The sequence below is a fragment of the Vitis riparia genome, chromosome 5 (assembly GCF_004353265.1).
Source record: "Vitis riparia cultivar Riparia Gloire de Montpellier isolate 1030 chromosome 5, EGFV_Vit.rip_1.0, whole genome shotgun sequence".
NCBI classification, from domain to species: Eukaryota; Viridiplantae; Streptophyta; class Magnoliopsida; order Vitales; family Vitaceae; genus Vitis; species Vitis riparia.
This window is the reverse complement of record NC_048435.1, coordinates 4014196-4032349: the sequence shown is the minus strand read 5'-3', so window position 1 is coordinate 4032349 and position 18154 is coordinate 4014196. Positions and strand designations below refer to the sequence as shown.

Here is an 18154-nt window from a genome sequence, read left to right as displayed (position 1 = left end):
TTTTTTTTTATAAAAATTGAAAAATAACACTAAAAATAAATAAATAGAAGCAAATGATTTTTTATTTTTTTTTAAAGAAAGGGTCCACCACATCCATCGAAAGATATACATGATGTTACATCAAAATTAACTTATGATACAAGTGGGAAGAGTATTCCTTATTACACCTTTGAAATTAAGATATCGATAAAAATATTTATCCAAATAAAATATCTCATCACTATTTTGAAATTATCACTTCAAATAGCTTCACATACAAGTCATAATTCTATCACTTATTGATGTCTTGAAATTATGGGTTCCAAGCTAAAATCCAAAAATATATATATATATATCATTGAAAAATAAAAAGAAAATAATAATAAATAAATAACATGTGATGGGGTCTGGGGTCAAACGGCAAACTTCGAGGAAAGCGAGTTTAATGTCTTCAACCTTAGGCGCCCAAATAGGTAAACCAAATATCAGGGAGAGAAGTGTAATATCCTCTTTTCAAAATAGAAAAATATAAAATTAATTAATTAATGGTTTCAGTCTTCTAGAAACATTTTCTAAGTGGGGTCATTTTTGGAACTTACCATAATATTGTTTCTATCCATAAAAAAATTGCCAATACTCGGATGGAAACATTTTTGAAATTTTCAAACACATTTTTATATCTTTTAGTCAGAAAAATAGCTTTTAAAAAATGATTTATTATTAGGAAACGTTTCCGAAACAATTTGGGAAACATGTGATCAGATTTTACTTTTAAAATTTTTAAAGACAAAAAAAAATCTTTCGTGCATAAGTTTTTCTATCAATAGCGAAAATAGCTTTTAAAAAATGATTTATTATTAGAAAACGTTTCCGAAACAATTTGGGAAACATGGGATCATAATTTACTTACTTATTTATTTATTTTTAAAGAAAAAAAAAAATCTTTCGTGCATAAGTTTTTCTATCAATAGCGTGTGACTTTGCTTAACTTGAATACGAAGGCTCAATATCCAATCGTAGCTCGGTCCAGCATTTAACCCAACTGTAATGTGAATTCGTTTTCTAGACTCCATTTAAATTTATTTAATAATAAAATAAAATAATATTTTAAAATTTTTTCTTATTTAATTCATTTAAGATTATGAAACTTACACTCTACCTGCTTTCATAGTTCAAAAAAATAGTTTTTAAGAATTTTTAATAATTATTGAAAAATATTTTATAATATTTTATAAAACAAAAGTTTATTTGATAACATAAAATATTTTTAAATATAATTTTTATATGTAGTTCTTATTTTTAATAATTTTATTTGTCTATATAGTTATTTTTTAAAATAATTATAAAAAATAAGTTAAAATAACATTAAAAATATATAAAAGATGTTATTTAAAAACACTTTATTTTATATTATTAAAAATGAAATACAAAAAACAATTTTCTAGTTACCATATATGTTTTCTTGTTTTTTTTTTATTTTGAAAAACAAAAAAAGATTTTGACAAACTAGAAAATTGTTTTTTATTTTTATTCTTAAAAATAGAAAATTAGATATTTTCAAATAATATATTTTAGTTGTTTTTACTTTTTTTTTTTAGAAATGATTAAAAATAAAGTTTTATACATAAAAATTATTTTTAAAAATATTAAAAATAGATTAAAAATATTTCAATCAAAAAACAGGTTTAAAAATTGTTTGTAAAAACTAATTTTTAGAATCGTTTTTCAAAAAACAGTTATCAAATTAAACCTAACTTCTCACGAAAAAACAAAAACACAAAAATTATTTTTAAAAAACTTAATTTATTATTCTAGGGGCCTAGTTGATAGGTTTGAGTAGGTCATGCAATTGAGATAACTCACGTTTTGTTGAATTAAAAAAAATGTAATAACAAAAATGACTATTAAACTATTAATCATTTTAAATCAACGTATTATCAACTTACATTGAATGACTAATGAATTAAAAACTTTAAATAAAACAAAAATAAAACATATGATTAGGCAAAATTATACGACACTTCCAAGCAATTTCCAAAGCAAGCATTAAAAAAATGTAAAAGGAAATCGAGTTGACTAAATCTGAATCCAAGCCCAACACTAATTTTGTTAGGATTGACACTTTTCTAAGGCAATCCAAACTGTAAAGGAAAGTTTCAAAGCCCGTCCAAGATGTGCTTCAAAATTTTTCAACATCTTCTTAAAAATGGAAAAATAATTTATGGTCATAAATTTAAAGTTGCATTTATTTGATAAGTAAATATTTCATTTCAAAGTGTGAGATTATCAATGTTGGTTGTGTACATGCTTTTTATTTAGTTTCTTATATGAAGAAAAAATAGAAGGAAAGTAGGTGATTCTTTTTTATTCATCATTTATTTACATAATAGATCTAATTTTTATAAATGTTATTAGAGGATTGTTGGTGATTTTTCATTAATTCATAAATAATATTTCAAAGAAATGATGATTTATTTTTATTAAAGGGAGAATTTCACAGGAGTGCTTAAGTGGGCCTCGTGAGAGCTCAAGCATTTAGGTAATTTTCGTGCTTTTATTTATATTTTTTAGATTTTCATGTTTTAAAAATGTGTTATGAAACCTGATTATATAGGGTCACTATATAATAAACCTAATAATGCTGAAAAATGCATACGTCTTAAATTGTTATTGTATAATTGTGCGTCCAATGTATAATTGGATTTTTATTTTTATTCCTATATATCACAATCTGATCAAAGTAAATTCATATTTGATCGAAAATTAAATTTTAAGCTTAAAAAAATCAATTTACACCTATCCACCCCTTCTTTTCTGTATGCAGAATCATAATTTTATTTTAATTTTTCAAAGTGTAAAGTGAACAAATTTGAAATTATATTGTATTTGGATGAGGACCTCCATTAAAGTTAAATTGGACTAGAAGATTCGTTGGTGAACGTAAGCTCAAATGAGGAGGCAATAAACTTAATAATGAAAACAATGAGGTCAAAGTTATACTCTCTATAGCTTTTTAATAGTGCGAGTCCTAATGAAATCCACAAGATAATGATATTTAAATGTGTGCTAAAAAAGCTTGAGATATATTATTTGTTACTCATGAGGGCACTTCTACTATGAAGTTCTCCATAATCCAAAATGTTGCCAACTAAGTTTGAAAATATTATAATACAAAAAGGAACATCTAAAAAAAAGTAAAAAATTATGTCGAGTTACGTAATATTGCTAATACAAGTTTCAATCTAGATGAGAAGATTCCTAAATTTAGAGTAGTTAGGGGAATCCTTAGATTTCTCTTTGGGAAATTTGGACCTAATGTAACATGATAGAGGAAAATAAAAGATATTGATTTTATAAGAGTTGATGAACTTGTGAGATTCCTTTGAACTTATGAAATATCCCTACCTAATTCTAGAAGTCTGAGGGTACGATGCTAAAGCTTCATTGGAGGAAGGTAATAATTACGAGGAATCAAATTAATAATGTTTAACTTTTTCTAAACCCTTTTTTTTTTTAATAAAAAGTTTAAGAAAACAATACAAGCTCACAAAAAATTATCACAAAATTAGGACTCGAAAAAAAAAAAACACACTAGGCAAAGGGAAAAAGATAAGGATTCATATAAAAACAAAAGAATTGAATGTTTTAATTGTAAGGTAGCTAGAAAGTCATGCAAGTGACTTGGAGTGGTAATGAGGTTGATGATCATGAGTTATATGACTCCTATGAAAGCAAAGACAAAAATAATTTGGTTGTATTTGCTGCATTTATTACTAATTCTAATTATGATCCTTCTAAGAAAATCAATCAAAATGATAAAAATAAGTTTGATTTTTTTCTTCTTTTTTTATATAATATTCATGTTGCCTATAATGCAAGAAAGCCTAAAAATCAAAGATGAAAGTATTAAAATGAGTAGGAAGGCAATAAAAATTAAAGAATTTAATGATGCACTAAAAAATGAAAATGTTAATCCACTTAATGAGTAGACACCTTAATATATATATATATATATATATATATATATATATATATATATATATATATATATATATATATATATATATATATAACATAATATCATAATTGATAAAAATAATATTTTAACATTTGAATTGGAAAATATTGGGAAGGACATGACAAGTACTAATGAGAGATTTCATCCAACTCTAAAATCCTCAGTGAGATCATTAAAAAAAAGGGAAATCAACCAAAAACAAATATGGCCTTATGACTAAGGTGGATACTGCCACTAGTAGGTAAACAACCCTTATAAAAGCCAATGAAGTAGCTCTTTTTTGTGGAAGCACTCTCAATCACTAGGTCTTTTAATAAGTTTGGACATGACCAAAGTAGGTATTATAACAAGCTTTTCTATAGGTTTCAATTTTTTCTTTAGGTTTCAATTTTTTCTTTAGAACTGGATCTTGAACACAAATAAAAGTAATAAGTCTTCCATTTAAGTCTAGAAAGTAGGAAAAGTTAAGTAAAAAGGTCTTTGAATATTAGTAAGGTTTGAGTTAGGAAAAATCAACTTAGGTGTAATATAGTACTCACTACACTTAGGGTCAGAACACTTAGAAATTTGTATTTTGATAATGGGTGTTCTAAGCAATAACATGGGATAAGTCACTTTTACACTATATGTATTCTAGGGTATTGTTAGAAAAATTAGGCTAATCCAATCTATGGTAATCACCCTAAAAGGGGGGTGAATAGGGTGATGGTCTCTTTTTGCAAATTTAAACTATGGGAATGTAAGAGACAATTATATACAAATATATAATAAACAATATAAAAACAATTGCATATAAATTAAAAGAGTAGGGAAGAGAGAATGCAAACACAAGATTTTATAGTGGTTCGACGCAACTCGGCCTACATCCACTCTCCTCTAGCTTCAATCCTAAGCTTGAGGTTCCACTAATTCAAGGCTTCTAAACCAAGCCTTCAAGCAATACAATTGGATTATGGTTCTAATCCACCATCTTGGACTTTTGGTTCCAAACACCCTTTACAATCCTCAAGAGATACCTCACTCTTGAATAACCTCTCAAGTGATACCCCACACTTGAAAATCTTTCTCTTAAAGATATACAAATGAATGATCTCACAAAATCCTAATACAAAAACTTTAAGCTTAAATAATATAAGAAAACTAGGATTGAATGGCGTACTAAGGATAAGCAAGTTTTAGAACAATGATGCACTAAAAAACACTCTTCTAAAGCTCAAATATATTCAAGAAATGTTTGGGAAGGTTGAGCTCATGAAACATTGAAGATTGAAGCCTTTTTATAGAAGAAAAAAAGTCAAACTAGCCGTTGGGGGTTCGATCGGTCAAGCTGGGGGTCGATCGGTTGACTAGTCGTTAACATTTAATACTTGGTAGGTGACCGTTGGACCTCGACCGGACCTCGATCGGTTGAGGTTCAACCTTGACTGGTTGAACAACCATTTTGGAAGAAAGAGAAAAATTTTTGCACCCTTGACCGGTTGAGCTGGGGGGTCGACTGGTTACTGTTCATACCCTTGACCGGTTAAGCTGGCGGTCGATCGGTTCCTCATTCGGTTCAACCGGTTGAACCGTTTTTGGCTCAAAAAACTAGTTTTTTCAACTTAAAACCTTTTAAACAAGTTGGAAAGACATTTGACACAAGGTTTTAGTTGAAAACATGAAATCATCTAATTTTTAAAATATTTAAAACAAATTAACTCTTAGATGAGTTTGGTGCATAAGTAAATAATGTAATGCATGAAAATTCTAGTGTACCAATAGCCTTACAAAGAGATTTTTTGAAACTTGGGTCTTGAAAAACACTTCTCTTTGAGGTGATCTTTTTTTTCATGATTTCTCATTGGCTTGAATTGTTTTTGTGATTGCCACTTTGGAAATCGTCTTGCCTAATCACACTTGAAATATAATAATTAATTCTAAACCTTATTTTGTTATCATCAAAACTGAGATTAACCAAACCTTAGTTTCACAAGTACTTTAATTCAATTAAATTCTTATGATGAAGGCTTGAAACCTAATTTAATTAGTGTTAGATTTGTGCTCATGGTGTCAAGTTTTCTAAAATAAATGTAAGATCTTAGAAGAAAATGAGGAGTGTTTACATTAGATATATAAGTATAAATAATTGTTATGTAATTAATTTTAGTCCAAGTTCTCCCTTGGCTTGTATTGCTGCTAAAGTCGAACACGGTATAAGTTAGGACAAATAAACTTTTAGGATTCAGTCAAAATAGTCATTAGAAACTATTTTGAGGTGTCCCTAGGTTAAGTGCTCCTAATAACTCAATTTATGGCATATGAATGAATAAGCAAGTGAAAGGATCACATAATTGAAGACATTAGGACTTCTAGGCCACTTAATCTATTACATATGGGGCTTGTGGGTCTTATGTGTAGGATATATAGTAAGAAGTATGTCTTTGTTATGGTAGATGATTATAGAAATACTTTTGTCCCATTCCTTACAAAAAACTTAAAAACTATAAATCGTATTAAGACTAATTCGTTAGAGCACAAAAAGAGAAAGAGCTACCTATCACAAGGATTAGGAGTGATAGGGAAGAAAATTCAATAATGTTAAGATCGAGCTTTATTAAGAGTAAGATCATAAAACACAAACTTTCAATTTATTTATCAAATATACTTACAATTTTTTGTATTGTTTCTACTATATATTTTTATATGATTTCCCTTTAAAAAAAACAAATCATTTTAATTTAATTTTGATTTCTTATTGAGTTAAATATGAACATAGTTGCACTTTGCTCTCTGTTTTTTGTTGGGCCTTACTTAAAAGGTGTCAGCATTTATTTTTCTTGTTTAATATAAAATATAAAAATAAATCCTTAAATATTGGCTTCCTAATTCAATATCCCTGTGCCAATGAGTAGACACCATTACAAACAACCACAAAAATGTTTGAAAGGATACTCCAACTTGAGAAACCCCTATAGACAGGACACAGCCACGATTGGGGGTCGAACGAGCCCAATAAGAATTTTAGGCCCCAACCGTAATAGAAACTGGGGCCCAACCCAACTCTATATGGGTTCAATCGGAACTCAAATTAAATGACCAAACCCAATATGGCATAATCACTCTAGGGGCTCTTTCAGCCTCTTTGCACAAGTACAACAATTGAAATTAAAAAAAAAAAAAACACAAAAAAAAAAAATTCTACAAGTTGGATTACAGTGGAGCTTGTCTTTTGAAAATACGAGTTCAACTAAAAACAAAAATGAACTCATTTTTTTAATAAACGAATTTTAAAAAAATGAATTATTTTTTAAAAAGATGAACTCAATATGAAAAAAGTGAAGGCTTCTCGGGAAAGAATAGAGAAGGATAGAACGGAGTATACCAAAAGTGTTATATTTTTTTTATATATAGATATTGTTTTTGAATAACCCTTTTTATTAATATTTTAAAATAAAATTTCCATTAGAAAGTTCCATATGTTGTTTTTTTTTTAGTTCTTGACCTAGTTTAAAGGAGAACGATTTACCATTTGCATTTTTGTTTAATTATTTTTATATTAGAATATTTTGTTATGCTAAAAAAGATATGTTAATTATTTTCATTGACATGTAATATATTTATATTTATTATAAATTTAAAACTTTCTATACATGTTCTCTTAAAAAGAAAAAAAAAAGTGAGGAGTAGGGCTTGTTTGGAACAGTTTTGAGAATAGTTTTTTATTCTTTAAAATAAATAAAAATATAAAAAAACATGATCTAATAACTAAAAACTGTATTTTTTTTCTATTACCATTTTAAAAAATTATTATATAAACATATAGAATAATTAAAAATAAAATATTAGATATAAAATTTATTTTTAAAATATATTTAAAATAAGTTAAAAAAAATTTAGGCTTTTAAATAAAATTTTACTATACAAAAATCATAAAACAAAATTTTTAAAACTATTTTTCGAAAACGGTTAGTAAATAAACCCCGATAACCACTTGTCAAATTCTTTTTAATTAAATCAAGTAAGAATATAAAATAGAATTCTATGCTCACCCCATTTCAGAGAAATTGCCGGACTATCATTATATAAAAGGAGAAAAGAAAAGAAAAGAAAAGAAATGAAAAGCTAAAAGTGAAAATGTCGTTGCCCCAAATTTATTATTTATTGAAAAGATGGAATGGGATTAAGTCCTAATAATTCTTCCTCATCGCGCATGACAGCTTGCATCTACTTTATATGCTAAACGACAATTTCTCAAAGTTAAAGACTCTTGTCCTATAATTAATTACTTTTATCTGATTAATCAAGAGAATTGTGGAGACCACCATCTCCAAATGTCCAAATCTAATATGGATTAACGTATTGTTTTGTAAAGTTGGTTAATGGTTAATCTGTTCCAATCTTATGAAAAGAGAGAAGACATTCCGAGGTGGTTAATGGTTGGTTAATCCGCTCTAATCTTATAATATATAATAAGATTAAACTCGTGAATTATAACATAAAAAAGAGAGAAAAATTACGAGATGTTATAACTTTTAACCCCGATAAGCTGACTGGACAGCTTGACTTTCAACATCAACAAAAAGTAAAAAAATTGATTTAGGTTTCAAAATCTAACGGATGAAATGATAGAACAAATGAGGTGGCTTTTCAATTCTAATTATCATTTGGTAGCGTTTATAATTCAGGAAATACAAATACACCTTACTATAGGAAAAAATTATCTACAAATATATGTATATAGATATATGGTCTAAGGAGAAGTCATGGACATAAGCTTGACAAAAATTATATCAATAATCACAAATAAAAAATCAACAAATGTCAAAATAAGTGAAGTGTGGGGTGTAAAGCGGGGAGGCCAAAGGCCACCGCAACTATGTTGTCGCATTAGATCGGGGGCGCGGCCCAATGCTGCATGTGGGAAGTCTTCCTGATTTGAGTGAACATAACTGATGGAGAAAGTGTCGCCCTGGCGCGTCTTAGCATCAGCGTCCCTTTTCGTGCTAGCTTGCGCAGAGCGCGTTCAGCAGCACGTGCGCCAGCATTATGTCGACGAAGTACTGGTGGCCGATCTGGCCGTCCCTCCACTTCATCTTCGCCGGCTTCCGGCCGTAATGTACGCCGTCGTTGCACCGATTGTCGAAGTGCCAGGGGAATGTCATGTCGAAATCGTCGATGACGCCGGAGAGTAGGCCGGCGGTCTTCAAGTTATCCAAAACAACCCCGTTGAACGCCTCCATCTTGCTGGGATTGAAGGCCATCGTCCGCGCGTAACCCCCGGTCGCTACGGTGGTTCGGTATATGACCTTGGGCGGCACCAGCCCCCTAAGTCTGATCGACTCCAAGATTTCGGCCCAGAAGGACGCCGCATCTCTCGCACCAACAGTGAAACCCCTAAGATTATGCCAATAAATGCCGTCGTGTAGGCCTGAGTTCATGATGATAGTGTCAGGCACCGTACTCTCGTTGAAATATCTCTTCAACAGGTCTCGAAAGGCGTCGTTTTTGAGAGAGTTCAAGCCCTGGTAGTTCAGGGTTTCGTTCCAGTGCCCATTGAAAATGCTGGTAATGCGAACGGTCTCGGAGGGGTTTTTCGGATTCGTGAAATTCATGTCGAAACGTCTCGGAACCGATTCAGTAGGCAGATTGAGGATGAAGTTCAATATGTTTCGGATAGTGTCGACGTGATTCGAATCGCCCCAGAAGAAAATCCATCGATTCTTCAAGCAGTTCCAAGCGGAATGAGCCGAGAACAATCTGAATGAACAATGTGCTGAGTAGACCCACCCATTGCTCTCCAACATTCCCAATGAGCCGTCGCACCAAGGATTCCGGCACGGGAAGTTCCACGGTAGACACCGGTAACGGCCATCGTTGCTGATCTGGCAATCATCGTTCCTACCGTGCCGCGTCCATCTTCCGGACCAGACTTCTCGAGTGAAGTCCGATTTTCGACATGTTTGCAGTTCCGGCAACTGAGCTGTGGTGTTGTAGAACTTGATCGGAATCCTACGAAGCTCTCTGTCGTAGGCGAATCGCCCCGGTGACAATTTGAGACCCTCGAAATGCCGGAAAAGGAGGGTTATGCTGAGATTGTAATTTCCGGCAAAATCAGGATGTACTTGAAGCGACAAAGAGTATGAACCATTGCCGAAATCCTTAACCACCGGCCGAGACTTCCATATCTCCCCAGAAAGATCAGTTTCAAAGTAATCGCCACCCAAACAAAGGGGTTTTCCGGCATCATCCAATGCATGAAAAACAAACTCGTGGACTTCTGCGGCGGATAGCTCAATCGATTGTCGACCATCCAAACCGGGAATAGCAATCTCCACGCTACGTATATCTCTACACGGCTCACCTCCTGGAGCTAGCCACCGGGCAAGGAGATTCGACGTCAAATTCGGTTCCAACTCAACGGAAATCCAACTGGGCTGGGTCAGATTCTGATACGATTCAGATGAACCGAGGACAAAGGCTGGTTCCGGTTCCTGTACCGGTTCCGATTCCTGTACCGGTTCCGGTTCCTGTACCGGTTCCGGTTTTGGTTCCGGTTCAGTGTGGGTAAGATTAGCAGGAAAGGGAGGCTGAAAATCAAGGTCGCTTGGATGATCCAGCGAGTGATTCCCAACGGGTATGTAAGAGAGAGTAACAGTGACATTTTCGTCGTTATGGGTCAGATTCAGGTGGGCGTGTGTCAGATACTCTCGCCGGAATCTCCATGCTTCAACAAAACTCTTTACATTACACCCATCAATAGTCCAAACAGCCACCATTGCCAGAAAAACCACCGTCGTCAATGCACCAAACCGCCAATGCAGGAAAAGGTTTGACCGAGGAGTCCATGGATAAGATGACACCGCTGGGCAGAACACTTTCTCCGGCATCTGAAGCCCAAGAAATTTAACAAACCCAACAGGCAACAACATCAAAAACTAAAAATACTAAATTTTCCCACACATTCCCCCACCATAAAAATTTTCTATTCACGAGAAACCCCTATAAAAAGAATAAAATAATCAGTCATAAACTTACTGTTTGGCGTCAATATCGGAGAAAGCTTTCCCTTTTTTTATCTTTCTTGGTTGCTTTCGGGCTTTGTGAAAGCTGGAACCACCGATCCAAGCTTTCGCTCCTGAGACATTCGGAGATAAAGAGAGACGAGGTGTACGATAAATATATAGAGAAAAATAAATAAAATTTTATTTAAAATGTTTTAAAAACGACAAATTTTGTATTCACGATATTGCCCTCGCAAGACTGTCCTAATGAATAGTAGTGCACCGACAGATAGAATACTATGTACAACTGTACAAGGGTACGTCGGTGTGAGTGTGGGGGCATTTATGTCTTTTCACTTGATTGAATAATTGTTCTGCATGGTGGGTTGGGTGAAGCCACCACCTCATGTCACGTGAGCTTGTTATTTTCCTTTTATTATTTTTCCATTTATTTTTTAAATTTAAAATTTAAAAATATCAGAATCCCCTAATTGTAGAAAAAATCTCATCTATATCCATAAATTCCTTTATCCTCCTTCCTAAAAATTGTAATTTAATTTCCAAAAAAAATTAAACATTATAATGAAAATAAAATTTAACAAAAAAAAATTAAAATTATCACATTCCAAAATTTTATTTAAAACAAATACCATTTTCTTTCTAAATTATAGATGTTGGATTGGAAAAACTTTGAATTTATTTATTTTAAAAAAATATCTTTGACCTTTTTATTGTTATTATCATAGAATTTTCTATTTTGGTGAAAGAATTTTTTGAATTTATTTTTTTTATAAATATCTTTTACCTTTTATTGTTATTATTATAAAAATTTCTATTTTGGTGAAAGAATTTTTTTGAATTTAATTTTTTTTTCTAAAAATATCTTTTACCTTTTTATTTTTATTATCATTACAATTTCTATTTTGGTGAAAGATTTTTTGGCTAGGGGGAATGAGAAAATAGGCTAAATTGATATTTTCAAATTGGATTGGATTAAACGTACTATGTATCATGTGATTAAATAAAATTTACTTAATATTCTCAATCTTCAATTCAATATTTATTTTCCTATTTTTAGAAAACATTTATAACTCAATCAAGAAAACGACATGTTTTTAACATGTTCTTTACCTAAGATGTATATCAATTGAAAGTGTCTTCTTAATTAAGCTCGTATTTAGAATTTTTTTTAATGATATCTTGAAGAAAATTGTAAAATTTTTATTTTTATTTTAATATAATTTAATTACATAAATTTTATATCAATTATACTATTTATTTGGATAAGAGAAATTTAGGGTTTGTTTGGTTAACTGTTTTCCAAAATAATTATGAAAAATAATTTTTAAAAAATGTTTTTTGATTTTTGTAAATAAAAAATTTATTTGAAAATGTAAAATATTTTTAATTTATTTTTAATATTTTTAAAAATAATTTTTATATTTAATATTTTATTTTTAATCATTCTACATATTTGTATAATTATATCTTAAAACAATCCTTAAAAAATAAGTGAAAACAATTAAAAGATAACAATTTATTTTTTCTTCCTAAGAACAAAAAAAAAATGATTTTTAATTGTAAAATATGTTTTATGTGTTTTTTTGTTGAGAGAACATAAAACTATTATAAAAAACAGTTCGTAATCAGATCTTCACTTTTTTTCTTTTTTTTTTAAAGAAAAATCATTCTTTATCAATCTTGTTAGAAAGGAAAATCTTTTAAATTATTTTATTATCATAAATTTATATTGCATTTCCAATAAAACATTTTATATTTGTACCATATGCTTAAAATGTTGAAATAGAAAATGAGAATAAAAAAATATTTTATTTTGATTTATTATTGTATTTGGATTGTTTTTTTTTTTTTTTTTTAAAGAATGGTAATAGGAATGGAAAATTTATTATTATAAAAGCAAAAAGTATTTTTATTGGAATTTTGATTCAATGAAAATTATGTTTGGTTTTTGGAAAATGCCATGTAAAAAAAAGAGAGAGAGAGAGAGAGAGAGAGAGAGAGAGAGAGAGAGAGAGAGAGAGAGAGAGAGAGAGAGAGAGAGAGAGAGAGAGAGAGAGAGAGAGAGAGAGAGAGAGAGAGAGAGAGAGAGAGAGAGAGAGAGAGGATAATAAAAATAGAAAAAAAAAAAAGGAAATTGAGGAAAAAAATAAAAAAGGAAGAGATTTATTACTCTATCAAAAAGAAAATATACATGTATTTGCCTTCTCCTCTACGTTATCAATTTGTGACTAGAAAATCTGATACTTTTCAAATCCTCCATCCTTGTCAACGTACCTTAAAGTACTATGTAACTTTTTCATCTTGCAACCTTTTTCTTTGCCACATCTTCGGCCACTTGATGGCTTTCCCTAGCAATCTTTAGTCCATGAAAGTCATGCTCTAGTTCTTATATGAAGTGAGCAAATAGGTAGGGATTGGCATTCATTCTCATCCATTATATTGAGTATCCTAATTTTGAGATTGACAATCATCACAAAATCACATTGCATTATTCACACTTTCAAGTTGGTCTTTGTCTTCCTTTTCACCCTTTATTTTGTTGGTTTTTTTATTTCTTTTGTCTCCATTGGCAAGTTCATCATAGTGTGATTTGATTACTTATTGGTGTCTCGTGAAAAATCACAAGTTCAACTTAGATTTAGAACATGAGGAAGTCTTTTTTGTGCACATTTAAAAAAAATTGGAGAAAAAGAATAATTATTTCTTATCTTCTTTGAAAAACAAGTTTTTTTTGTTCATAACCTTCCTGATAGCAACAAGGATTGTGAGAATGAGGGGTTTGTGAAGGTGATCACATGGGAGTAGGAATTTGATTGCAACAATGAACTTAAAAATTAGAGCGTTCCTAGATGTTTTAGCTTAATAGGTAGATTTTTTCTTTTGCTTTATTTAAATTTCCTTAAAGTTTCAATTTATCAATGAATATGGGGGCAAATCTCTAATAAGAATCACATTTCTTTGAGTACAATCATGCATCCTGTTGCATATATCATTATATACACAGGATCAACCATCCTTGTGATTGCCACAACCTCCCTCATGAACTTATTGAAGTATATTCTACGTTTCTTGGTTGTATAGGCATTTCAATTAAGGGTTAAAAAAATGTCCCCCCATAAAGTTGCTCGTCCATCCATGTGTGGCATGCCACTTTCACCAACACTTCATGTACTTCTAGTTTGTCATCTGGCATGATCTCGTTTTTAAGGAAGTGGACATAAGGAATCCTTCAATCTCCTTCATCTTCTTTAAAGTAGATGTCTCATTTCTTTTATTGCTCTTTGCTTTCATGACTAGGTTTTGACAAATAATTAAAGGCAAATAATGTGTTACACAATTAGTACTTGTCGAGGCAAATTGTACCAAAGAGTCTACATCTTGATTGACCTCATGTTAGCATTGCTAAACATCTACCCTAAGGACTTTGTGCATAAGTTTTTTAACCATCATCATTATTTGCACATTCTTGTATCTTTTGCATCAAATGTCTGTTCAATTACTTAACAATCAATTGAGAATCAATTCTATTTTAGAGATGGTGGATCTGGACTACTAATGTTATTTGTAACCCCATAATTAAGGCATTGTATTTAGCCTCACTATTTGAGACTTCAAAAACTTAGCATTATGACCCATTCTAACATAGCTCCTTTTGGACTATTTAATACCATTTTGGCACCAAAGCCCTTTTTAGTTGTTGCTCCATACATTGCAAGGTGCCATCATTTTCTATCTACCACAATATCACTCACTTCACCAATTTCCATGATAGAAACCCCTTCAAAAAGTGGTAATAAGGTGAAGGGTCATGGGTTCAAGTCATGCAAATTACAATTAAGAGGTCAAAATGCCCTCTCCAAAGCTTGGGATAACATGGGGGTATCATCATGTTTCTAAAAATAGAAACTTTGAACCTTTTCAAAAATATAAATTACTAATATAATATTTTTTGCCATGAAGTTAGATTCATGGCTAAAGATATTATATTGTCATGAAATAATATTCGTTGTAAAATGGGGTTTTACGATCTCACTAATAGGTTAAAACCATTGAAAACCTCAACATTTATTCAATATTCTCTTAAGGTTGAGAACTATGTAATATAGTAGTTTGGTAAAGTTATGACTACTTGATAACCAATGTCATGACTTACCACTTTTGTTTAATGTGTAATCATGCACACTAGTACATTCATCATGAGAAACTCATTTTGATGATCAAGATAAGTTATCCCTTTAATTAAGGGGTGATATATTATAATCTCAAATTGACTGTTTGAATCTATGAACCAAATGTGAACTATTCATTAATTTGCAAGAAATTCATGACTTAAATTCGATGTAACTTTTAATATACCTAAGTCATGTATAATGCAAGTGATGTAGGCCTTGAATGCTCAACATAGATATTGCATGAAAAATATAATAAAGGAAAATTGGAATCACAATATAAAATTAATGAAAACCATTTATTGCTACATTACATCATGTTTCTAAGAATTCTATCTTAACACATGTGCAATAGTAAGTGTAATGCTTAGTTATATTCTTGCTTGTTGGATCTGCAAGTGGCTAAGGAGACCATCAAGAGTCAAATAATTTACTTAACTCTTAGAAAACAAGTGAGTAAAGGGCATTTAGTTTGGTAAATTTCATCTCTAGATCCTTACTTATGATCTTAGTTATTCGTTAAGTATATATTCCTTTGTCTTAATGGATTCTTTTGGCTTTTTATATGTCTATCTCAGACCTTGTCTATTATTTTTCTCTTTACTAGTTACCACTAAAATTTTAGAAGTGCTTGCTGCTACCTTTTCTTCAAGGCTTGGAGAATTATAAACTCTAGTAAAAACTTCTTCCATATTGATCGATTTTTTCTTACGAAAGAATCGATAAAGATTTGAATACACAAGCAAACCTCTTTGGACAACTATTATAGTAGTGGTATCATTGTAATATTTTACTTCGATTAGTCCCTCTCCATTTATTATTTGAACATTGAATAGAGAATTCATATCCTAACACGAAGGGCACATATAATTCAAAACAAAAAGTGTACTAAGCTTTCCATACTCCTTCCATAGCTAGAAGAGTCAATCCCTCTTCTTGATGAAGTTCACACAAACCTCCTTCCATGGCTAAAATACTTTTGTTGGATTACATTGTTCATGAATTTTCCTTCATATGGTGTCAAAGTGTTGGACTTGAAGATGCCTTCTATTTTCTTTATTACCTCACTATTTACAATCTCCAATGAATTGAGGACTACTTGGGGAATCAAATTGCATATTTTCACAAGGTACTTCATCATATTTTGACTTTTTCAACTAGTCAACCGATATACCATTATAATTATTCCTTGGTCTCTAATGTACACTAAAAATTTGTCTTTTCAACCTTCCTACTTTTCCTTTGAGAATAAAATCTGAGGGGACTCCACATATTTCGCCATACCCAAATATAAAAAAAAATCATAAAATCAAACATGAGGATGCATAATCCATTAACAAACCAATTGATGAATAGAAATTAATGCCAGTGGGTGGATTTTTCCATAGAAACCAACCTAACGCCACTTTGTTTCAACCTTTCAACCTTCAACCTTCAACCTTCAACAACCACTACAATAAGGGAAGAAGCTATCACCTTCGACACACCAAACCCATTGAACATTGCTTTAAGACTCTCACCAATCACGCTTCCTGTCTGTGGCTGTCAAAATCAAGTCTGCTTCCCTCCAATTTCTCCCTGCCCATTTCATCTTCCATCCGTACAAGAGTCAAGGAAGCTTTCCCCTTTTATTATTATTATTATTTTTAATCCAAGTCAAAAATGGATTAGACTCCTACGATGTTGCCTTCAGACACGTGTTAAAATTTTATTCACTTGGACACTTTTTCCCTTTCAGCATCATTCTTTTTAAAAAGGTTCAAAGACTAAAAATTATATTTTTCTTAAAGGTAAATTATATTCAAAGGTGGGAACTAGTCATAATATGCCACGTATATTATTTAATTCATCACATACTTTCAACAACCTAGATTACAAATTTACAAGTTCGAAATCAAGAGGACATCCTGGCACTTTCCTTATAAAATACAAATATTATATATATATATATATATATATATATATATATATATATATATATATATAATATTAAATCTCTCCTGCCATATTAAAAAGAAAAAAAAAAAGGAAAGTAAAACTTAGGTACCTTGACCTACTGTCATCTTTATTAATTGTACCGAAACTTAGGTAGCTTGACCTGATTGTCATCTTTATTAATTGTACCCGTAGGTTTAGCTAAAAAATTAATGGATTTGATTAAGACCGTTATTAAAAATTGAACCTTTTTTCAAAATTTTTTACCTCATTTCTATAAAAATATCCTCATTTTTATTTATTTATAATATTAACCTTTTATTTTAAAATAGATGTAAAAATAATTGAAATAGTTAAAGCTATTTATATTAAAAAATGAATTATTTTTTAAATAAAAATATAAGAAGGGCTAAATTTATAAATATGATGAATATTAATTTAAAATTAAACAAAAATAAAGACGTAAATCGTGGTACGCATCTTACGATAACCAAAGATGCCCATTGAATAAGGTCTTTATAATAATAGGAAAAATGATCAGTCAAAAAGTGTTTGCCTGATGAAGCAGGCAATCCAGACGGAATCCGAGAGAGAGACGTGTTGGGCTTACACTTGGCCAGGTGACGCAAACCATAATGAAGCCAAGAGAGAGAGAGAGAGGTGGGCGTGGGCCATATGGGAAAGCAACACAATATTTTGTTAGTTGGAAAGTGAGGATGGGCATATGGGGTGGGGGGCGGACAATTGAAATATGGCACAATCTTGAACAACGTGACCGCACAACCCACAACCCACAACCCAAGCCCCAATCGTTATAAATGATCCGACACTAGGGCCCCCCCCACTGCCATATGAGTGCGACCCTAAAACAAATAACATCTTTACAGGGACGAATGGCAATAAATGCCTAAATGCAAGCACCACTACGGTACTCAATAACGTTTGAATGTGACCCAGAAACAATTGACCTTATAAACCAACCATTTTCAATCTTGTTGCATTGGCATATTATAGACCAAGTTGAAATCTGGATTCGTCAACCCTTGAAAGCT

General features: G+C 31.0%; 1 protein-coding gene across 1 annotated transcript; it reads right to left on the bottom strand.

Moving 5' to 3' along the window:
• Nucleotides 1-8616: 8616 nt before the first annotated feature.
• On the bottom strand, nucleotides 8617-11121 carry LOC117915357. Its single transcript, XM_034830919.1, has 2 exons — nucleotides 11012-11121; nucleotides 8617-10863 (listed from the first exon to the last, which is right to left on the bottom strand). Exon 2 carries the CDS (start codon nucleotides 10861-10863, stop codon nucleotides 8980-8982), a length of 1884 nt encoding a protein of 627 aa, XP_034686810.1. The 5' UTR covers nucleotides 11012-11121; the 3' UTR covers nucleotides 8617-8979.
• Between the last annotated feature and the right edge of the window lie 7033 nt (nucleotides 11122-18154).

Excerpts from the sequence above, each read along its gene's own strand:
- LOC117915357 (XM_034830919.1), bottom strand. The coding sequence starts at position 10,863 with ATGCCGGAGAAAGTGTTCTGCCCAGCGGTGTCATCTTATCCATGGACT.